The sequence below is a fragment of the Cupressus sempervirens genome, chromosome 11 (assembly GCF_028749045.1).
Source record: "Cupressus sempervirens isolate cs-2001-9-10 chromosome 11, ASM2874904v1, whole genome shotgun sequence".
In the NCBI taxonomy this organism is placed as follows: domain Eukaryota; kingdom Viridiplantae; phylum Streptophyta; class Pinopsida; order Cupressales; family Cupressaceae; genus Cupressus; species Cupressus sempervirens.
The window spans coordinates 696235839-696260250 of record NC_143128.1 but is presented as its reverse complement, the minus strand read 5'-3'; the positions used below and the strand labels follow the sequence as shown (position 1 = coordinate 696260250).

General features: G+C 37.2%; 1 protein-coding gene across 2 annotated transcripts; it reads right to left on the bottom strand.

Annotated features, from left to right (window-relative positions):
* Window positions 1-7811: 7811 nt before the first annotated feature.
* LOC149531602 (uncharacterized) lies at window positions 7812-23134 on the bottom strand. Of its 2 annotated transcripts, none has more exons than XM_089810574.1 (11): window positions 21979-23134; window positions 15115-15413; window positions 12799-13527; window positions 12584-12681; window positions 12416-12475; window positions 11971-12059; window positions 11765-11830; window positions 10102-10524; window positions 9930-10004; window positions 9068-9341; window positions 7812-8797 (listed from the first exon to the last, which is right to left on the bottom strand). In XM_089810574.1, exons 2-11 carry the CDS (start codon window positions 15372-15374, stop codon window positions 8079-8081), a joined length of 2793 nt encoding a protein of 930 aa, XP_089666700.1. In that variant the 5' UTR covers window positions 15375-15413; window positions 21979-23134; the 3' UTR covers window positions 7812-8078. The 2 variants fall into 2 exon arrangements, with proteins under 2 accessions (XP_089666700.1, XP_089666701.1); XM_089810575.1 differs by having other exon boundaries at window positions 22609-23134.
* Window positions 23135-24412: the final 1278 nt, after the last annotated feature.

Sequence of the window (24412 nt, the reverse complement as noted above, 5' to 3'; positions counted from 1 at the left end):
AGGTGCTTGCTTTAGTTTATACACTGCTTTCTTCAATCTACATACCATATCATTTTCTTCTGTCAAAAGAAATCCTTCAAGCTACTCAATGTAGACATCTTCTTCAAATTCTCCATTCAAAAAGGCTAACTTGATATTCATCTAATACACTTTAAAAAAATTATTTGTTGCATAATCCAAGAACATTCTTACTGCTTCCATTCTGACTATAGGGGAAAATGTTTATTTATAATCTATGTCTTTGTGCTATGAATATCCTTTACATACCAATCTAGCTTTGTTTCTCACAACTTCACCTAATTCATTCATCTTGTTTCCGCATACCCATTTAGTTCCTATAACATTCTTGTCTTTAGGCCTGAGAACCAATTCTCATGTCTTGTTCTTCACAATTGGATCAAGTTCTTCCTTCATTGCTTAAATCCAATGATCATCCTTGCATGCCCCATTTGCGCTCTTACATTCAACTTGAGAAAACTTCAATAGTCTCTCTAACAAATCTAGGACTATCTTCTTCCTCATCAGAATTATAATCTATCATCATTTCTTTAACTCCAAACTTTTCATCCACTTTTAGATTTGCACACACAACAATTATCTTAGTTTGTATGATTAAAACATCTATAAGCTTTTCTTTCAATGAATAACCAACAAACATACCTTCATTGCTTCTTGGATCAAACTTACCAATATCATCATCTCTTTTTATGCAACACTTCCAAAAATTCTATTCACTGAAGGTGTATGACCAAACCACAATTCATAAGGAGTCTTGCTTGTACCTTTTCTGATATGTACTCTATTCATGGTGTATATTGTTGTATTAACTGCGTCCCTTCAAATTTTTTTGGATACATCATTGAACTTGTTGCCTCTGATACAAATCTGTTCCTCCTTTTTGCTATCCCATTTTGCTCATGGGTCTTAGGTGACGATAATTGTCTCTTAATTCCATTTTATTCATAAAAATGTTAAACTCTCTAGAAGTAAACTCTCCACCTCTATCTAATATCAAACATTTAATCTTTACTCCAAATTCATTCTCAACTCTATTCTTAAATATCTTGAACTTCTCAAATGCTTCAGATTTTTTCTTTAAGAAATGCTACCCACATCATTCTAGTGAAATCATCAAAAAAAATCATAAAGTACGTTTCTCCATAGAAACCGCTTGTTCTGGTAGGGTCACTCAAGTCTATATGAACAATCTCCAACTTCTTTGTAGCAATGAACTTCTTGTTGGGAAAGGAAACCTTCTTCTTCTTAGCCATTATACATTTGTTGCACACAACAATAGCAAGCTTCATAATTATAGGAAAATCTTTGACTACAAATGTACTACTAGCCTTCACAATGTTATCAAAGTTTATATAATAGAACCTTCTATGCCATAACTAACTATTATCCACTTTTGCAAACAAACAAGTCATCTTAGTGGGATTCAATTGAAACACATTACCTTTGGATGTTGTACTGGTTCAAAACAGCTTACCATCCTTATCTTTGATAATGCGGTCTTCTTTGTGAATTTCAATTGATAACCTTTGTCAACCAACTGTCCAATGCTCAACAAGTTATGTCAAACCAACAACAAAATAAACATCATCAATGTTAGTTTTTCCATCAAGAGTAATAGATCATATCCTTGTGATATGACAAGGCGCATTGTTACCAACTCTAACAGTAACTCCATCATGATTTCAAAATTTAAAAAATTTGTTCATATCACCAGTCATATGATGTGAACATCCACTATCTATAATCCAATCATATTTATTTTCAACTTTATAAACTAGGGCTTTTTCTTCTCTAATTTCAATTTCATAACTTTCTTCTTATATAGCCCCAAATCCTAGCTCATCATCACTTTCACTCTAAACTCTTTCCTCAGATTCATCATCTTCAATTGCATACAAGCAATCTCTAGGTATTCTAGGCTTGAAATTTCTCTTATACGTTTTCTCTCTTTTAGGACACTTAGAAGCATAATGACTAAATTCATTACAAGTCCAACATTTAAAGAACTTCTTACCATGTGGTTCTCTTCTCACAAGAAAGACTGTACTTTTTTCAATCTTTCTATCTTCTTCAGATCTGGATTTGCCACTACTAACATAGTCTCCATGGGTGCTTGCACTTCTGGATAAACAAGGACAAATACTTAATGCACTAAAAGTTGTTTCCAACTCTTGTCAATTCTCCAAACTGCCTCCAACTAGATTTTGTTGCTTCCAATATTCCAAGCAAAGTCTCCTTGGTGAACTTTTTAATGTAGGGCATCAAAATTTCAATCATCTGCGCTACTCGTTTGAATGGTGATGTCAAAGTTTTCAAAATCTTCCACACAATCTCATCTTCCACTTTAGATCCTTCACAAGACTTATTTCTTGCAACAATCTAAGATATTCTACCAGTATAGATTCTAACAAATTCATCTTCCATCATTTTAGCCTCTTGAAACAAACATATCCAATTTTGTAATCTCAGTCTTTTAGCATGCTTATCTCCTTCAAATGTAGATTCTAAAGATTTCCAAATTTTATGAGATGTCTCTAGTGATTAAATATGATTGTATTCATTTTCAGGAATAGCTGACGGTAGTGCTTCTCTGGCTCGCATGTTACACAAACAAATCTCTTTCTAGTTCACTTCATTAATCAAGCTTGCCTTCTTCCACAATTGCTTTGTCACTCTTTGTGAAAAGCCAATATACTAGACCCATACATAGCAAATGAGTCTTCATCTTTTCCTTCCAGCTGTCATAGTTAACTCCATCAAACTTAGGACTTTTTTTTTCTGAAGTGACTCATCATTGATCTCCCAAAGCTATAAAGTTTTATCTTCAAGGACCTAAGGCTGTGATACCAATTGTTAGAAAGTAAAGTCCACCAATATAACTAAGAAAGGGGGGGGCGAGGGGGAGGGGGGGGGGAAGGGAGGGGTGAATCTAGTATCCAACTACTATAACAATTATCAACCTTATTAATCCTCAACCTTATTGATTTGTTCTAAAGATGGAGGCCAGTACCAAAACTAACATCTGTAGCAACTACAAAATGATGATTTCCCATGAAGTTCTCACAAAATTCTGTCTTAAATAGAACAAGTCAGATAGAGAAGATGCAACACATGACTTCTGAAACCAAGGCTAGGGATGTACAACAGAAAATGTAAGATTTTCAAGTCTAAAGAACTGAGTTCAAATGCATGCAGATTGTTCAGCTTGTAAGAGATGGCTAGATCAAAAAGCATGATAAAAAAAAAATTTATGACATGGAATGAATGTCCTATCCACTTTGCCTCCCATTCTTGTTTAAAAGCAGTGTTACCCGGGTGCGCGCACCCGGTGCGGGTGCGTCACGCACCCGAGCACCCCCGCCAGCACCTTTTTCGCCACCGCACCCCCGCCGCACAAGTCGAGCACCGGGTGGGATGTGGTGCTCGGGTGCTTCCCAGGTGCGCGGGTGTGCAGGTGCTTCTCAGGTGCTCGCGGGGTGCTTCCTATGTGCTCGCAGGGTGCTTCGAGAAGAGGCCCAAAAAAGTTAAAAAAAACATGTGTGTTTGCAATTTTTTTTGTTATTGTTTTTTAAGTTTGCTTAGCCTAATTGGGTGTGGGTCCCATGTGGTCTATTTGAAGGCTTAATAAGACCAATAGATCTCATTTTCATTTCACCTTTTTGGAGCAGCAAGGAGCTAAGTGAGAAAGATTGTTTGGAGGAGCTTGTGAGAGATTAGTGGGTGTTTTTGCAAGGGATTGCAAGAGCAAGAGGAGCAAGAGGAGCAAGAAGGTTTGATTTGGCAAGTGTCTCCTCAAGTTCAAGCTTTCAAGGTAGGGTTTTATTATTTTACTTAGTTTTTTTTATTTTAAAAATCAATTTATAATTTTTAAATTTAGTATTTAGTATTTTAGTTTTACTATTTAGTTTTACTAAGTTACTTTCAAGTTTCATTCTTGAATCTTGTTGATAGTTGAATCTTGATAGTTCTTAGTTCTATGAGTTTTTATTTTATCTATATTAAATTTTAATTTTTTCATTGTTCTTAAAATAAAAATATTAATATGGCAATATGGCATATGCTGAAACGTATTTAGTAAAAGATGTTTCAGCATATGCCATATTGCCATATTGATATTTTTATTTTAAAATATCAATATGGCAATATGGCATATGCTGAAACATATTTAGTAAAATTAAAATACGTTTTAGCATATGCCATATTGCCATATTTTTATTTTAAGAACAATAAAAAAAATTAAAAATTAATATAGATAATAAAATAAAAATTAAAAAAATATGAATCATAGAACGAAGAACTATCAACTATCAACAAGATTCAAGAATGAAACTTGAAACTTGAAAGTAACTTAGTAAAACGTTTCAGCATATGTAAAGTTTTAAGTTTTAAATTATTTTTACTTGGGCTGAAATGTATCATGATCATTTTTATAATTTTATTTTCATTTTGTGAAATGCAGTTTTATAAATGGCTTCTAGATCCGACTAAAGTGCAGAAGACATGGAAATTAATGAGCCAAGTGCATCTGATTATGAGCCTGAACCTGAGCCTGAAGGAAGTGATCATGGGGTTGATGTAGATGGTCAATCTGAGACTCCTTATGTTGCACCAGGGGTGCCTTCTATTGATTGCCCTTCAAAGACTTTGAGGAAGTATGCTAGGGGTCCTTATGACCCAAAGTCCCCTCTTAAATAGTTTGCTACAAAAATTACATGTCCTACACTTACGCAAATGGAAGTGCAATATATGTGGAGCAGAATGGTTTGGCAGCATTACAAGAGTTAATTCACACCTTCTTTTTTGGAGTGGCTATGGTGTGAACCCATGCATATTCTTGTCAAATCCTGAGAATGTCAAATACAGAATTGAAGTGAATAAGTTATGGGGCATTCCTGATGATAGTGAAGTTCCAGTGCTTAGATCTTTGTCTGCTAGGCAATAGGTACAGCATATACAGTAGTTACAGGGGCAGCGAGATACATCTACTCGTATCTTGCATCAGAGAGCAGGGATTATGTCACCTACACCATCATTCTCCTCACCTACACATAGTTCAGGAGGGGACAATAGTAGGGGGAAACGGAAAGCAACTACAAGTCGTAGTAATAGTAACCCCATTGTTCATTTATTTAACATACATGCAAGGGACCGGTTAGATGATGTTGTTGGTGATTTCTTCTTTTCCAATGGCATCTCTACACATGTGGCTCGATCTCCCTATTTTGTGAGGATGATGACCATGTCAGTGAATGAGGGAGAGCCATCATATTTACCACTAGGTGACCACAAGCTGAAGACTACAGTGTTGGATAGAGCCTATGACAAGGTTGAGATCTTGATGGAGCAAATGAAAGCATGTTGGATGGAGTCAAGTTGCAGCATTATCATGGATGGGTGGACGGACATTAGTCATCGTCCACTCATCAACATTATGGTTACATGCATGGAGGGCCCATACTTTTTGAAGGCAATTGATTGTTCAGGGCATCGTAAAGATGCTGATTTTCAGTTTCATGTGCTTAGGGAAGCCATTGAGGAGGTTGGACCACAAAATGTGGTCCAAGTTGTGACAAATGCAGCACGTGTGCAAAGCTGCAGGGAGGCTTGTTGAGGCAGCTTATAGGCATATTTGGTGGACTCCATGTTGTGTGCATGCCATGAACAATGCACTCAAAGACATGGGGAAAATAGAGTGGATTAGAAAGGTGGTTAATGATGGGAGAGAGGTGCAGATATTTATCTGCAATCACCATACATCACATGCACTTTTCAGGAGCTTCACAAAGAAGCAATTCCTAAAACCAGTTGAGACCAGGTATGCATCATATTATATTCTCTTGGAGAGAATGATTGAGTTGCAAGAGCCATTGCAACTCATGGTTATGACACAAGAATGGAATCGATGGCCAGAGTCCAGAACAGAGTAGGGGAAGAGGGTAAAGCAGACAGTGACGAGTGATCAGTTTTGGAGTGATGCAAAATACATAGTCTCCATCATTACTCCAGTGTTTCAGGTGATCAAATATGGAGATGCAGATTCACCTAGCCTTGGAGAGGTTTATGAGTGCATTGATTCCATGCTTGGGCAGATGAGGGCTGTTGTGCATGAGAGAGACCCCACTCTAGCATTCTATATGGAGCACATTGAGCCTACCATTCACTGCGGGTGGAAGAAGTTGAACACTCCTTTGCACATGGCTGCCTATGCATTGAACCCGAAGTGGTACATACTTAGGCTTGGTAGAGTCACACCACTTCGGGATGATGAGGTGAAGAATGGGTTCTTTCGATGCATTGCCAACTGCTAGTGAGATTCGCACCGAGTGGTCCGAATTTATTAGTCTTTCAGGTAATCTTTAAATCTTGATTCAGTGCTCTAAACTCTTTATAATTATAAGTTCTTTTAATAATTAATTGTAACTTATAAGTTATAACTTTATTTAAGTTATTTATAATTTTAATATTATGTTGTAAACTTTAAAACTTGTAACTTGTAGGATACTCGGATATTGCAAAGGTGGATCTCAAAACCATGGCACAAAAGAATCCCATTTTGTGGTGAAAATGTCATGGGTCACAAAAGTTAAAGATCACCTCACTAGCCATTCGACTGCTTTCTCAGGTTTGTAATACTAATAACTAATTCCAGCCCTTTATAATCTTAACTTGAAGAGTTTTACCTTGTTGATTTTAATTTATGATTCATTGATTCAATAATTATTAATCATCGATTTACCATTTATCATTTGTTACAAATTGTATGAACATTTGTTTGTAACTTGTAAGTTGTAACTTTCAACTTTATTATCTCAGGTGTCTAGCTCCTCAGCTGTAGAGAGGAATTGGTCCACCTATAGCTTCATTCACTCTCTTAAGAGGAACAGACTTACCTCTAAGAGAGCGGAGAAGCTGGTTGTTGTACATGGTCACTTGCGGCTCAAAGATCACAAGACACACGAGTACAAGGAGAGCCTTGCAGCACGATGGGATGTGGAGCCAGAGGATCTAGCTCAGATTGATGAGGATGCCGATGCAGAAGCCACTATAGGGCTAGTTGGTGTTCCTTTAGAAGATCAGGATCTTACCCACGAGGAGTCTAGTAGTTCCAATGATGAGGACTTCGACATAGGGGATGATTAGAGAGCACTTGAGATGATATCATGATTCCATTCTCATTATTGGCATTTTGTCATTTTGTTGATTATATTCACTTTGATATGGCTATGATACATTATTATTATTTCACTGTTTCATGCTATTCGGCTCATTGTCATCATGAGCATCTTTATGATATATGATATTCATAAAATCATATTTGAACAATGAATTTTGAATCTTGCATCTTGAACTAAGTTAATTTGTCAAATGGTCATTAGTAATAGTAATGGTTATGAAATTTCAAATTTCAAGTTTCAAGAATCAAGTTTGAACTTATGGTTTGTGAATCACATTTTAATTCTCTATTCATTGTAGTCAACTATATTTGGTATGTTAATGTTACATTGTTATATAATATATTGAAGTATCATTTCATAATTAGCATTTTCAATCATATATATACTATGCAACCCCCTCCCCCCACTCCCTCTCCTCCCCCCCCCCCCGAACCCTCCCTCCGCTCCCCCGCCGCCGCACCCCCGCCGTCCCCAAATTGAGTCTATTTTTTTCCCGCACCCGAAACTCATCCCGCCGTCCCCCCGCACCGTTGCACCCCCGCGCCGGGGTAACACTGTTTAAAAGCAAAGTCCACGATGGAAAGCTTGTCATAACCTTAGGTATTATGAAGAGTTCACTTGTACAGATCAAACTAAAGCTAATGCATTAACAATTTGCTACTTTGTTACAATGCGACCAATTCCTGTGATGACAAAAACCAATTTCGCTCCTAGTTGCAAAGCTAACTTGTACAAGAGATCTTTAAAAGAATTTAACTACTTGAATATGATACAAGCATCCGAAACAAAGATAACTTGCATCAGTGGTCAACTTCTGAGAACCACTTTAAAAAGTTTCAAGTTTTCAAGAATACACAACAGTAGCTCCACAGCTTCATTTTGTTCTCAAAACATGTTCAGGCCATCTACATCATCATTTGGTACAGCAAGACCCATGTAATCAGTGTCAGCATTTGGCAAGCTAATATCCTCATAGTTCAACCAATTTGCAATGTCTTCTGCACTAGGAAGTTGCAAATGTGACAAATCTATGGGGATATTATCACCGGATGTATCATCATCAGAAATGGAATTCTGTAACACAGGCATTTCAACATTCACTTTCACCACTTTATCACTAATTTTTTCCCAATAACTTGATGCCAATGATGGTGTTTGTTCTTTAGATGGCCTGCCAAGAAGGTCATTTTCTGCAGCAGACAACCAAGCAGTTTTGTGCCTTGGTTTGAGCTTGTTTCTCATCTCACCCTTTGCATTGGCCAGATCTGGTTGACAATTCCTAGTACAGCCAGATCTGATTATGATCTCTTTGGCCTGCACCTTGCCCTCTCTGTCTCTTTTACTGCGTTTTCTTTTAGCCCCCCTAGGTAGAGTAGTCCCAACAGCTGCTGTACCCCTTAAAGTGCCACTTTTGTTAACTTCTTCGAGTAGACGTTCTATATTTTTCCCAGGTGTTGACCATGTCTCACCTTTCAGAACAGTCCGCATTGAAAAAGAAGCTGTACCTTGCCTTGTGTTACATAATTCCCAATCTCCATTCTCTAGCTTCTGCATATGTTGTACAACAATATGAGAAGCTTGTCCTGGAGGGACTATAGGATCAGCTGCAAACACAACAAGGAATGAATGAATTTAATTGCTATACAAATTGACTAATTTCAGACTCAACCCGCTACCTGTGGCCATTCGAATAATACAGTTCCTGAGGCCAGGTTAACAAGACTCTGAAAGCTTTTAGTGTAAAGTAACTTTAAATCAATTATCTATTAACAAAGGACTTTATGCCATTAGTACTAAGATAACAAGCACTAAAAGAGAATATCCCCCACAAAACAGAAAGAAGTGACTAAACTCAGCACATGTATGTACAAAACCTGATGTTTTGATATCTGAGAGAGCATGTGCACTATCAGAAAGTGAATTTGCAGTGTCACCCTTGATAGCATCACCAAGTAACTTTGTATCCTTTTCCTTCAAGGATATTGAGAACATTCCTTCTTTTAAAGATGCCTCTGAAAGGCACCTCCTGCCAGTTTCTTCAAACATTCTACACTCAGCTAGTGTCCCTTCAACAAAACTCTGAGTAGCTTGCTTTTTTACTTTGTTTTGTGCAATTTTACAACCACGTGAGTTGGTGCCTTGCAATCCCTGTAAAAGAAATAATTCCCTCAGATAAAAATAAAGAATGATATTCATTTCTATATGATACCTTTCTCTAAATATTTTATGTGCTACTAAAGGTTGAACTCTAAAGCAGTTTTATAGTTTCTCGCAGTGGAATTTCTTAGGAGGTGAGAGAATCTTTTGGTTTCTGTCCAGATTAATTTGGGCAAACCCAAACAACATTTCACAAGTTCTGCAGAATCCATAATGAATCTAATGAATTTTCATGATTTGAAAATAAACAGATTATAAATGTTTCCGTGTTCACTTGATACAAATCCTGACATTTTCCTGCTGACACTGCAAGAAACGAGTTTAATGCTACCTGAGAACCATGCAGATTGGGGTGATCTTCACATGGAAAAAAAAAAAATACCCTGGAGAACGAAATCATTCACATTAAAAATTGAAAGCTGAAAGTGTCCTTTCTCAAGAGGATTCTAGGATTTCTAGTGGATACTTAACTATATGCACTTTTCCATCAGCATTTATAATTTGATGAAACATTACAACTTTTAGGAAAGCAAGAAATGAGAAAATTGATTTACTGGAAGCAATTTTGATTAAAATCACCTGTTGCTCGAGCTCATCCTTAAGCTTACAAGTCTCTGTTTTCATTTCCTCATCTCCCCTATTTTCTAGATCTGGCTGAAAGGGGAAATGGAAGCACATTACAAGAAAATTGTGAAGGAAACAAAAAATCTTCAAGACACAATGATAGAGAAAAATTAGCTAGAAAATATACCATCAATTCTTGAAATAGTCCAATAGTTTGGAGTTCCAGTAATATTCGTTGATCTAGGTCCAACTCTTGTGATTGAATGCCATATGCATTTTCAGTATCAATTTCAATATGAGTACAATCACCACAAGGAGAATAGTCATTTGTGCAATGAAGACAGTCATCTTCTGGTCCAGCATCCAATTTTCTATTTGTTTCGTTAGAGTTTTCCTCAACAATTAAAGCTGAAAGCAGTCTTTGATAAAGTGGAACCATCCTGTCATAAAGACAACTAGGTTTTCCAGGTGTCTTGATGTCCTCTTTAGCATTCAAATTGCTAGAAGGCTTCAAGGACTCATTATCCACAGACACATCCATATATCTTTTTTGATTACTCAAAACAATTGGACTTCCATTTGCTGGCAGCATACTATAGATAATATCAGCCTGGCAAAAGAGGAATTATTTATTTAAAGACAGCAAATATGAAATTTACATAAAAAAATATCCTCACAATAAATCAATGCTAAAATATCAAAGGCAATTCCAAACTGTCAAAATCTCTACATCTATTAAAAACATTCAGCATGAGCCCTGGATGCTTAGTAAACAATATGTAGTATATTCTACAGAAAATGAGCCATTTTGTGTGATAAACTAATTTGCCAAGGAGTCCACCTTAACTATTAATTAAAATTTAAGTATATGAAACTACTGAACTTTGTAGGACATGGTTCGTGCCAGTGCCATTAATTAAGCATCATTTATTTGTCATTTCACAGCCATTCATATTTACACGAGTTAAGCTAGTTCCTAACTGGTTTGCCTCTCTGCCCAGGAGCAGCACTGGAGTCTACAAAAGCATTATGAATCAGAACACCTGCAAGAAGTTTGAGGGCATCCTCTAAGGATTGGGTCACAACCTTTCCGTGGAAGCCAGAAATCAACTAGCCACATCAGGTGAAGTGCTATATTGAGCATGGCAATGCATATCCCAGATTTCAGACCTTGTGTAGAAGAAAGGCATTGATACCAGAAGATAAGTATCACTCCCAGGCACTCCTAATCAGCATTCTGAGGCCAAACTACTCAAAGAGAAGCCTTGGGAATAAAGCTACAGGTGCCTGTAAGATTTGAATACAGTTCAAGAGTTCTTACAAGTTACATGCAATTGGTTTACATGCTGCTATTGTAGCCTGAGATAAAGTCTGGAAAACTAATTGCCTATTTATTGGACGTATGAAATATATCTCTTTCTAAATCCTCGATTGACCGAGTCCCTATTCTGGGCTGTAGAAAGTTATTCAAATTGTATTATGGGCAGACATCCTGAGTAAGACAAGCATATGGTATTTGAATTGTATAATGGACGAACGGTCTAAATAATACTAGCATATGTTGTTTCTTGTTATCCAAACATTGTATAGTAGTTGAGCTGGTAAAGTATATAATCTGAATATATTTGGGGAAATCATTGCTAATGAGTAATTGGTTGATCTAAAAAGCTAAAGTCTGAATAAGCATGATTTCTTTTGTTTTCAAATTTAAGGAATATACTGTATATACTAGAAAACCTCTTTGCTTTATAAGCTGCTTTGTTTCATTTTGGAGACTAAAATGTCTGCTTTACTCTGAATCTCATGTATAATAAAACTGAGATATTCAATGAATGAAAGAAATGAATCACCTCTCCAGTTTGATTACCAGCAGTAGGACACATAAGAATTGCATCTTCATCCTCTACCTCTCTGACCTGCATATACCAACAAAAATGTCAACAACAAAAGATCAAACAAAGATCCAATTGAAGAAAATGATAAAATTACATAAGTTTCAAGAGTGGAATCCTTAAATATATTTATTGGCAGCAGTCATGCATGATAAAGCTGTTACCAGTTGCTTGAGAAATTCTTGGTTGTCTTGAGTAGCAGATGCAAAAAATGGTTCCATTTGCTTACAAAAGGATCCTGAGCATGCAACATCTGACACAAATACTTCTACGTCAAGCTACCAGATAGTAAAAAGAATTATTCTATGCAACTGAGATCATTTTCAGGAACCTTGGTAAACATATAAGACTATTCACCTCAAAGAAAAACTTACAGATATTAGGTCAAACTTCTTCAAATGTTTCAATCAGGCTAACTTCATAGAAAAAAATTAGGAATCTAAACAGAAGCATCACGTGCAACTTTTATTTTTCTCGAAGAGAATGTGAATTTAGCAAAATGATGAATTATAGCAATCAGCGGTTTCAGCTTCAGGCCTGAGAATGTATTCATATTCAAAATTATTTCCAATTTTCTTATCCTTAATCCAGTAAGACTCAAATTCATACCACTTGCATTATTAGAAGCATTAACAGTTGCCAGGAGTTCTTCCCTATCATCCAAATCCCCTACAAAGATCACCAGCCAGCATTAACATAATATGACAGTAGAGAACAATGTTTCTCAATTTACATAGAAAGAAAACACTCAATTATCAAATAATAACTGCAGCATGCCTGTAAGTTTTGATAATCCATTCTTAATTGGACACCTTGGTTGGATAACTCCCTTTCGATTCACTGAAGAATTTCTGGTTGGAGATTGACTTGTCCTACTGAACAAACCGAGAAGCTGCTATCATTCATGCAAATATAATGGCCAATTCTTTAAAATTATTCTAAGTATTTAATCATGCAAAAATTAAAATGTTTTAAATAATAAAATTACTAACCTTGCTACTTTATCAGTAACTAGCCTTGTGCTTCTTAGTTTCTTTCTAGGTGCAGGATTTTCAAGGTTTCCACTTATAGGACCATTCATTCTAAGAGAAGTGCTATCCTTCCCACTCCTTCCTCGTCTCTGGACACCATCTCCACTCTCTGGTTCAATGACATTTTTTTCCTTAACTAAAGGCAAAAGAAATAATCCAACCTTTTGACAAACAGGTGCATTTTTCTCAATTGCATCTCCTTGTTTCTTCCTCTTGTTCTTGCACTTGTCACCAGATCCTGATTCCTCGCTCTCAGAAAAAGCAGCTAAAGAAAAGATATTTCCAGTCTTTAATCTGCTGTGCTGGAAAGCATTATTGTTGGAAGAGCATCTTAGATTACTTTGGTCACTGCTTTCAGTTGAATTAGGTATTAAAGACCTCTCCAACAAATTTGCTAAATTGTCATGATTCAAAATTAGAGGCATCAAATTTGTTCTTTTTATACGTTGACGTTTTCGTGGCTTTTGTTCAGACCAGTGGATAGCAGGTGTTGATGAGAATCCTGATGACAATGATTGCTTGCAACTATTTAAGCCACCAGTGCTCTGAACTCTATTTGGATTTGAAGTCCGTTCACGGTTATCAAATATTGGAGAGGTGTGTGGAACATTTGGAGATAATTTCACAAAAGAACAACCACCCTTTCCTTTTGCAGGGTTTGCTGCATGATTTTTGTTGCAGATATTGGACCTGAATACAACAACATACAGATATTGAATGTTAAGACATTAGCAAGACAAGCTCAAAATTGAGGAAGAATTCTGAGCATTGACAGGAGAGCTAGTGAAGTGTATAGCCTTATTTCCACACTTGACCAAGATCAGATAATGTACGATAACAGAATCTAGATTCTAGATCCATCTTCAAAATTGGCAGATTCAATAACTTATGAGCCTAAGATAATTAAAATTAAATGTCACCATTGATATTTTCATGATGATACAAAGTATTCTTCTTTTTGTTGAGTTATTAACAGAGACTGAAAAGTCCTAAATCTTTTGACCATTTCAATGAAATTTAGTGTTAAGCAAAACATTTGTATTTAACTTTCCACTAATCATTTGAAATGGAACCTCTTTTTGAACTTAGTTTAATACATATCATCTCTGAATCAATATATATGCATAACAGTTATACAATCTGAAGAATAGGAGTGGTAGAAACTCCTTCACAAAGCAAAGGTTCCTATGCTTTTGATAAAAGTCTTATAGAAACCAAACAAATTGGATAATATCCAAATCTAATAATAGGATTCTAATCAATATTAAACCAATGGTTTTCACTCTGTGACAAAATTAGGTACAATACAGTAAATCTTTGCTGAGCACTCTGCTCCTTTTTCCCCTCTTATGTTTGAATAAATTTTTACCCCTCCTTTAGTTTATAAAACATCATCCGTTGGTTTCCATCTATCAATGACATGAACAAAAAGTGTCAATAGTTAAAATTGAAAATGTTAACTAAACAATGTTATAATTTAAGCAACAACATTAGTCATGGGTTGATGTACAAGTGACTTTTTTCACTTATAAAAATCTGATTTTCACTTCATCAAGATTTACCTTCAACATTTGAATTACCCAAGAGTATGGTCCAGGTGTATAATTTCCCTAATATCTCCATGTCATTCGACTAAATTTTTCAATCTTCTTCTATTTGCTAGTAATTGCATATATATACTTTTTATCCCACAAGATAATTATCTGCATTATCAATGAATAAATATTTTCTGGAGTTCTTTTCTTTGCTGTTTGTTAGTTTACATAATACAATGCTTTTATAAAGCCTTTTAGATTTTGTATAAAAAGAATTGATAAACTCTGGTAATGCAACCAGAGACAGCAAGCATCCATGATAAGGATGTACATTATCCTCAATGCATGACCCAATTTTTGCAATACAAAGAATTCAAAATAAACATAATCAGTTTCTTCTGTAATGTTCAGAAAAGTATTAAGAGTGGTGACAACCAGTAGAGAGGATTAGCTGGGAGCCTCTGAACGTACTAGCTGAGAAAAACTAAATTACTAGAACAACATTTGTACTTCAGAGGCAGTTCAACTAATAGCCTTAAACTACTGCACAACATCATTAGATCCTAATGAAAATCTTCATTTATTATCTTTGCCGAAAATGCAATACTCAAAATCTCTGACCACATCAATATTTGTGACACTACATTATGTTGACCCATCAACATTGAATGTAAACATTTTAGAACAAGTAAACAACCATCCTGAATAATTGAGATTAAATAATGTTAATGAAAAGTCCTACCTGAAGCCATGGCTTTCACTTGACCTCGAGTGGGTCTCAGAGCTGGGCCTTTGCTGTTTACCCTGTTTATAATCTTTATCTCCATCCAGCATTCTATTTGGTTCTGACTTGACAGAAACATCTAACTTCATTCCAGAATATCTTCTGATCAATTTTGTCGTTTCCCAGCTTTCACTTCTAGCTGCCAAGGTCTTATCCTTGACTTTTGAATGAGTACTAACCTTTCTCGAGCTCAATATATCTCTTTCCCTATCTATCATTATAGATGCTCTAGAAATATTGTTGGGATAGCCTGGCACCTGAGACCATTCATAAAGCATCAAGCAATAGATCAGATAATGCCTATTTTCTTTACTAGAGTTCTACTATCTATACTAGGCAGCACATGGACCTGTTCAAAATACAATTAAGAACAATCCTAAACTATAACAAGTTCCTTGAGAGAATGTGGTATTCAACTACAGAAAATTATAAACCCAAGATATTATCTAAACACTTATCTCTCTCTTTTTTATAACTGGCAAGCAAAAGTGCTTGTCAAAAATTCCTACAGCATGGATGAAGGTACAAAAGAGAAAATTTAAAAATTTGAAAACACCAATTCTACGTTTACTGAATTTTCTCAACCTTCTTACCAAATTCTTGACCTTCTACAATCAACAGATAAAGGAAAACTAGCAAAAATTTTGAATGAGGAAAATGTTACAAAAATAGAAAATGTAATGAAACAGAGAAATGCAAGGATAATATACTATATTTCTGGACAGGCATTTCTGATACAAACCCTAATATTCATCATGGTGATGCAAACTTGTTTATGTGGAACAGGTGCTGGTATTTCTATTTGAGACCTCTTCCTTGGCAACATTAGTTTATGATATCTATCTAGTTTGTCTATAGCTTCATCCAAAACATTTATCTTCTCTCTGCACCACAGAAGTTTCACATTAACTATGATAAAAAAATGCTGCCCAATGGTATAGACATCCAACCTTATAACATTCTGCATAGCATCTAGGACTGGAAAATTGCAATAAACACTTATACTGTTTGAAAACACTTGACATACAAAACCCATGCGAACTACAAATTTTAAGAAAAACCCTTGCTACAATGAACTGTAATGAAATGTTTTGTCTTTGGATATATTACCCCACCTTGAGAGAACTTTGAGACAACTCCTTACTGACTTTAGCTCTTCTACTCCAAGAGAAGGAGGAGGTTCAGTCTGCACTGGACCCAATGATGGAACTTCTGCTGAGGTTCCTACTACAGCATTAGTCACCCTTTTCAGTTCTGGATGACGATAATATGTATGATTTCCCATTTGACAGTTAATCCAAAAGTAGAACTTGTAATAGAGGCAATTTTTCTCCATGTAATGACATATCCCTCAGGGAATATTTTGATCCATCTGAGCTAGCAGAGAATATTTTAAACCTCAGATTCTTTGTCATCTTTCTCTGATATGTTCAAGATCTCAAATCCCAAAACTTAATCTATAACAGATAAATTCAGAGATCAAACACCAAGTAGCTGAAGTGTCTGACAAAAGCATTTAATTCAATCTTGTGTTCATTCAAGGAAACATCTGACTAAAGGTTTAATGTAATGTCCCCTTTTGTTATATACCTAAAATATTGCCCTAGGGCCTAAATGACAATAGCAACGACTAAATTTATCGGCAAGAGTATTTTCTTATTAAATTACATATTAGTAATTGCATCAAGTAAGTTAATTATTTGGCATTGAATATAGCAATGAAGATTCCCACCTATAGACACACATATTAGAGTTGCAACCCTAATAGAAACTTGAGGGAAGAAGCACCATAGAACGCTAGGAGACAATCCACCCCAATTAAACCCATGAACTTTGAACAAGTAATTGAACTCAATGTGACGCCTTGGCCAACAAGTAACAAACTCAATCAGTGCCCACAAGGAACTAACTTGATAGGCATCCACCTTATGAGTAGGAGTTCATATCCCCACATTCCTTGTGTTTCACTTTTCTGTTTCTAATAGATTTTCTTTCTTAAATCAATGCAAAATTATTTGTGATTAAAGTAATTCAAGCAAATCATCTAGTCTTGTTAGATTCCACACATGGCATGCCAAATAGTTCAGAACAATGTATGTAGGTTATGTCTCACTACTATATATACTTACTTATATACATACATAAATATATATGTGTATCTATCTGGATTCCTGATCCTATTCAATGATTTTCTCCAAATGAAAATCTTCCTTAAATATCTGTCAAGGGGGATGAATAGATACTCCCATTACCTGTTTTCACCAAACAGGTTGTCTCCTCCAAGATAATTGAACCCTGTTTAATATGCATGTAGGTTGTATCTCACTGACGTATATATTTACTTACACGAGCGGGCACACACACACATGCATGTATGTGGATTCCTGATCCTATTCAATGCTTTCCTCCAAATGAAATTCTTCCTTAAATATCTGTCAAGGGGGATGAATAGACACCCCCATTACCTTTTCACAAAATGTGGTGTCTCCTCCAAGATAATTGCACCCTCTTTCCTCCCCTGCCTCTTCATCTCATGTGGCTGTTGGAAACCACCCTGTTTAGTGAATTGTTAAGTTTTACAAGTGCTCCTATTATGGAATAAACTCTAAATGTAGTGATCAGCTTAGAGAATAGAGAAAAGGTGAAGTTTTATGAATAAGGCCATTTTCTTCTCATAGATGCATAACTAGCAGCCAGAAGTATAAATTTTAATTATTTTATTCTCTTTTAGGGACAGTGCATGTATCATGCTGGTAGCATGTCATATTTCTCCCCTCTAATTGGTCCTAAACATTGTTTTAACCCAGGTTGGCTTTCATTCCTTTATTTGCTCAGGCTTTTAGTGCCGCAATCTATATTCACAAATCCCTAGCCTTAGATGAAACGTGGCACTTAATTAAATCTTGTCCAAATCATAATAATCAATCTGATAGATACTGATTCTTGGCACATTCGCTCGCATACTTGTCTATGCAGTGATCACATTAAATTGTGTCCCAAAGACAATACAAATGCAGTTTTAAGATAAGAAGTTATATTAAGTTTATCAAAATGTATGAAAATTCTGGTTTGGTAGGTGCCCTCAATCCTAGTACACTAGATTTTTGATTCAAAAGGCAACAAGATTAGAAATTACATCATATGAAGACTAACCCAAAACCAAAAGTCTAGCCTCGCAACTTCCCTATAGAAAAATTGGTTTGAAAAGCATTTCTACCAAGAAATGACGACAGAGAACTACAAAAAGAAAAATTGTTTCCATTGTAAGGAAAATTTGGAGCACAAGCATGTTCATAAACAAGAACACCTTACCAATATGCACATTTAATGGCAATAACCACTGATTATAGAGCTCCACAAGTAGTTGATGTCTTCTTCAAAGAAATTTTTAGGCTACAAGGCTCCTCAAAAATATTGTCAGTGATAAAGAGTCAGTTCTTTACCTTGTTTGCATTTCCTAATGATGGATCATTGAGTATGATCCAAAACCTTGATGCTAACAAAATCCACACAATTGAATCCAGAAGTGCATCCTCAAAGGCTATGGACTATGAAAATCTAATGTCTGCCATCTGAACATTGATGCTAACAAAATCCACGCAGTTGAATCCAGAAGCACATTCTCTAACAACTCTTTTGCCTAGCAGCATCCAAACTCATACCAAGCAAAAGCTATCATACTCACAAACTAATGAACAACTTAGATGAAATGACTGATCAACTGTTTAATTTCTTGTAATGTTCCCTTTTGAATTGCCCTAAATCTTGCCCCCTATACTTGTAGAATATAAGACTATTGCGGGTTATACGTTCTCAGACTGCTATAGTAAAGTAGATGGATTTCACTTGATTCCCTTTTCCTCTTTTGATGCTGATTTCTTCTCTTTGGATGAGTGCTGACATTGGTTGGTTTGTGCCTTTCTTCAATCAAAGTTCCTCCTTAAATTATAAATACCCTTCTCTTGTTGCTGAAGGGTTCTGTCCTTTATGGTGGCTACCTTGTGATGCAAAGCTTGGTAGACCCACAGATCTCACTGATCAATGTCACTTGGTTCAAAACTCTTCATGTTTTAAGCCTATATCCTTTCATTGGGCTTCTCTCAAACCCTCATACTCAACCACCAATTTCAATAATGTATTCCAACACCCTCTAGGGCCTTAACCAGTGTTACATGGGGAATCGCACCCCCCTCCCAAACCTCAATGTACCCATCCACGAGACGTCCTGCACCCGGTACTCACGTACCCAGGTACCCCCACCTTCGCCATTCTGCAACCATGCTGCTGTTAGTATGAGGACTTGGATTTCTATTTGACTTTTGTTTTTTGAATGCTACTATTGGGATGTAATTTGTTACTATGTTGAATGTTCAATGGTTCTAGTTCATGTTGCATTCTAGCTATGTTCAAGTATTTTAATTTGGTATGTTCTACTGAAACATCATTTCATAACAAGCATTTCAAGTTCTATATGTATACTATAAAACACTCCTCCCTGCCCTGTCCTTCCCTTGCCACCATCCCCTGGCCATCCCCTCACCATCCCGAAAATAAGGCCCATTTTCCCCTTGTCTCGAAAACTCATTCCAAAGTCCCGCCATCCCAATGTACCCCAATACTGGGGTAACATTGGCCTTAACATGTCCCATTCAACAGATTTCAGTGATCCAGAAACTTGTTCTTTCTCAACTTGGCATTAACCCTCTTATTCAGCCCAAACTAAGCCTTTATGTCCTAGTAGCTCTACCCAGACTAGTTTTTCTCAGTTTTCTCAATTCCATCCCAAAACACTCAGCAATTAAATTAGAGTTCCAGACACCCTTTTGGAAGTTGTATAACATACTTCAAGGATTCATATCCCTCCTTTCGATATTAGGGGAGATCCAATGCTGTTTGCACCAATTTTAGGCCTAATTAGGCCAATTTTGTGAGTAAGTACCCCTGAAACTTGTCACAAAGACCTGAAACTTGGCACAAAATCTAGTTATGACTCCAAACTAAGAATTCTGTAGGTATTTTGTACAGCTATCCTTGTTTGATGGATCAATCAGAAAACCATCCTTGTTTAAGCCCTATATCTAGGGCTTTCTCAAAATGGCATGTACCTTCACTTCCAAGACCAAACAAAGGATCCTACAGCATGTCCTTAATGTCCTTATACATATTCAAACGTAAAACACTATCCTTATGTGGGCAGATGTTCCAATCCAATACCTGCTCACACCCTTCACATACTCTTCTTAAGCCTTCCTTGAGTACTTTGGTGATCACCATCCAATACTGCATCAAAGTTGTTAGCAGGAGCATATTGAAGATGTTGAAGACCCATTCCACAAGAAACGGATGATACAAAAATTGGAATGGCCTTATTCCATTGAAAAACTTACAAATTTATCAACAACTCGTATGCTGTTAAAGATCAGTCCTACAGTCTGTTAAAAAATTTCATAAATGGATTCAAAATGCCATAGAAGGGACTAGGAAATGTGTCCAAAAAATCTTCTAGAAGGTTCCAATGGAGCTTGTAAGAGAAACAATCAAAATGTGCTCAGAACTTGCCAAAAATCTAAGTTTTATTATTTCTTCATGAGTACAGTCCATACAACCAGATAAGAAATCCTCTCCAATCACTTCATCTGCCTTCCTTCGCATGTAATGTGACTTGTAAAGTCCAAACAAACTGGTTTGAACCAACTCTAACTTCCAAAACTTGTAAAAAACTTCAAACTAATGGTTTGGGCAACTAGCAGTTAGTTTTATAATTAAAAATCTTGATTTTCCCTCCAAACGCAATTTAATCCTTTTTAATGACTCCAAAGGCTTGTAAATGCCTTGATCCACCTAATCCTGGTTTAAAACATCTGAAACTCCTTTCTATGCCCATCCATCATCCTAATTTGTCAATTTGGACCATGTTGTCAACTAGCACCTATTGACCAATTTGGTCCTAATTGTGTGTTATTCACAACTTTATATGTTCCTGAACAATAAGGTTACTTTTGACTCCTATTGACCTATACCAACCCCTGGGATCATTCTTATGCCCAATTACATCATCTTGGATCGTATGGTCCTTATTAGGACCAATAGGATTTTACATTTACATTCATTGGTTTCATTACATCATATGCCATAACTGGCTTCAAGACTTCAAGTGGTCCATTGGACTTATCCTTTCCCTAATCAAGACTTGATGGCTTCATCGCTTTGCTTGTTTGGTCAGGTGCTCCTGCACCACCTTCTCTTCAAGAGTGATGTTTCTTCCAAACTTTTGTGTGACCCATAACTAATCGTAATTGTTGTTGAGCATATTTGATCACTAGAATTAGGAATCTGTGTTAGATAGCTTACTAAGAGTGTTGTTTCCTTTATATCAATCATTGCTTTCTAATGTATTGTTGCTATTATTTATTGTTATCCACCAAGTGGCTACTTTTGCTAATTGTCATCCTTATTCTATCATTGTCTGGGCTGCCTAATCTTTGCTGGTTTAGTAGAGAAAATCGCAAAGCCCTAGAACTAAGACTATTTTCGAGGTCATTGATATCTTATTTATGGTAGGGGTTATATTAGTCCACTCTTCATGGGATTGCTTGCGCTCGAGCAATTTAAAATTTTGACAATCAAGAAGATCTACTCTTTCTCAATTAGTGTCTTCTATAGCAAGGCCTTTCTGCATAACCATATACTTAGATGAATGATATAACAGCTTCATTGAACACATACTATTGTCTAATTTCCTGTACATATTAGTTTGTCAGTGTTTTCTTTACAATTCATTTCCAGACCTACATGTTGGAAGGTGGAGTCATTATAGCGTACCTTGGTAGGATGTTATTCCAGCAGTGAAAGATAGTCTTCATAGGGTTTAATATGTAGCAGTGTGATTCATAATCACTATTTTTAATAAGTTGTCTTCAGTTAGGATTCTGCAACTAGAACTTTTTATACTAAGAGAAATCATTTTTTCATGAACTTTTGAATGTTGTTCCAACTGTGAAATTTTCTGAAAAAATACAAAATCTTTTTGGCCATCTTCTGTCTTTTCACATAAATCTGAAGACTTGTATTGTTGTTCTTCTCTATATTTTTCCTGCTCTTTTAATTTTTACAACACTAACATTGACATCAGAACAAAGTTGGATGAGAAGTTCAAGATCATATATTAAATTTTAAAGCGCATTCATTCTTATTTTGAACGTCTGCAAAGATTTCAAAGCGTCATTTCTAATGATATTGTGAAACATGGCATATCTCCAATAAATTGCAGATCTATTTTAAAAAGAATGCAATTCACGTAATCGCCCCTCTTCAGAGATGCCAGTAGAGTCTCGTTTGAGTTAGTCAGCCAACATCGCTCTATCGTTCCATGAGGGCAGTCCAGGGAATAACTACTCTGTACACCTTTGTTTTTGCCTTAAATTTACTAACTTAAGAACAATTTTACTGCACCTTTTCCTTCTTTGAATCTTAGAAAGTATTATTTTCCCTTCCAACTTGGTTTGCCGCTAAAATGTTGAGATACAAAATTGCGAGGAGAGGCACGACGTCTTGTATGCAAGGTAGCAGCTGCTTCTGGAGGTCAAAGTCGAGTAATTTGGCTCGAGCCATAGCACCTGCCAAACGCTATCTGGTTACAACACTCAGGCAAGACTTGCGACGATCCCCGCGCCCTAACCAAGAAAAAATATATCCATTTCTCTGCATTTTGCAGTCCTCGCCTGAAAGGGCAGTGTGCCCTACTGCTAATTGTGAAAATCATGCCCATATTTTTCCAAATCGCGCCCATTTTCCTGTTGTTTCCTACCCGCCTTCTCCCTTGGTAATCGAATAGTGTCGAGCGCTTCTCGAGAATTTCTCTGAAAACAATGCTAAATCCCTTGAGGCGTCGGTTTCTTAATGCTAAGTCATCTACTACAACTGCCCATTTTGAGTCGTCACCTCCCATCGCTACTGCCGTCAAGTGGCTCGTGTTCATTCTACAAGGATTTCCAAGTAGATTTTGGGTCAAACCATTAGCAGCTGCATCCGCTTAGATTTTTTAAGGAAAATTGTAAGAGTCCATGAATTTTATTTCACTTTAGAAGTTTCAGCTCTGTTACCTCTGGTTTTACCGCCAAGAATTTAAATTTTGAAAGTATGGCTCGTGCAACGGTTAGTCTCGAATAAGTGTTTTAATGTTACAACCTGCAAGTTTCTGGCCGTCAGATCTAAGCGGTGCCAACGGTTGGCGCCATCGTGCTATAAGGGAAATGCGCGATATTTATTATAGCGCGATGACGCCCTGACAACACGTTGCAGGGGTGGGTTCGGCGTTCCGCAGGTCGGAAAAGGTTCTTGACGCCCTTGGCGCTATGTCGCTATCGCAAATCGGTCGAAAAATCTCCATAGCGACATAGCGCCCAGCGGAAATAGTCACGGCGGCGAGTTTCAACGACCGACATGATCAGGTGTTGCGGCGACGAATCAGGAGGAACCACGTGTGCCAAGTCAAAGTTCCTGTCGGCACAGCTAACACAGTCGGGGCTTACGTTCACCACCGTCGGATCAGCTCAGATCAACGATAAGCGCCATCGCGCTATGGAGGAGTTGCGCGAGGGTTATGACAGCGACATCGCGCCCTGGTGACGCATGTCAGGTGGGGCCGTGTCTCAAGGCGATGCCAGGTGTATCGACATGGAGGGCGGAAGCACGAGGTACGACGAGTCCCCACGATCATCGGATTGGGTCGCATCAATGGATGGCGCCATCCCGCTATGGCGGAGATGTGCGGATTTTATCATAGCGACATGGCGACCATCCGCCACGTGGATCGACAGGACCAGTCTCACCAAGGATCACCAGGTGCCATCCAGAGTGTGGTGCAGTTACAGATATGGCGCCGAGTGGGATGGGTCCAGTCGCAGATTGCAGAGTATGGCAGGTCAGAGGCTTCATGGCGGCGGGCAAACAAGTTTCACGGCCCGGAGGTTTCAAAAATACAACGAGGCACCATGGCGCCAACGGAAAACCCACGCATTTTTCGATGGCGACATAGCGCCCAAACGGAAAGTTCACCGTGGCAAGGAATGATCAAACGGATGGGTCCCAGCGGGTACTGTGCAAGCGCAGTCGACGTGGCAAATCGGATGGGGACACATGTAAATCTTAGGGCACACCGTCAGTGGGCGCTATGGCACTATGGGAATTTGACCTCGATTTCCGCCTAGCGACATGGCGCCTAGCTGACACGTGGTCGCTCTACGGATCAGGTCTT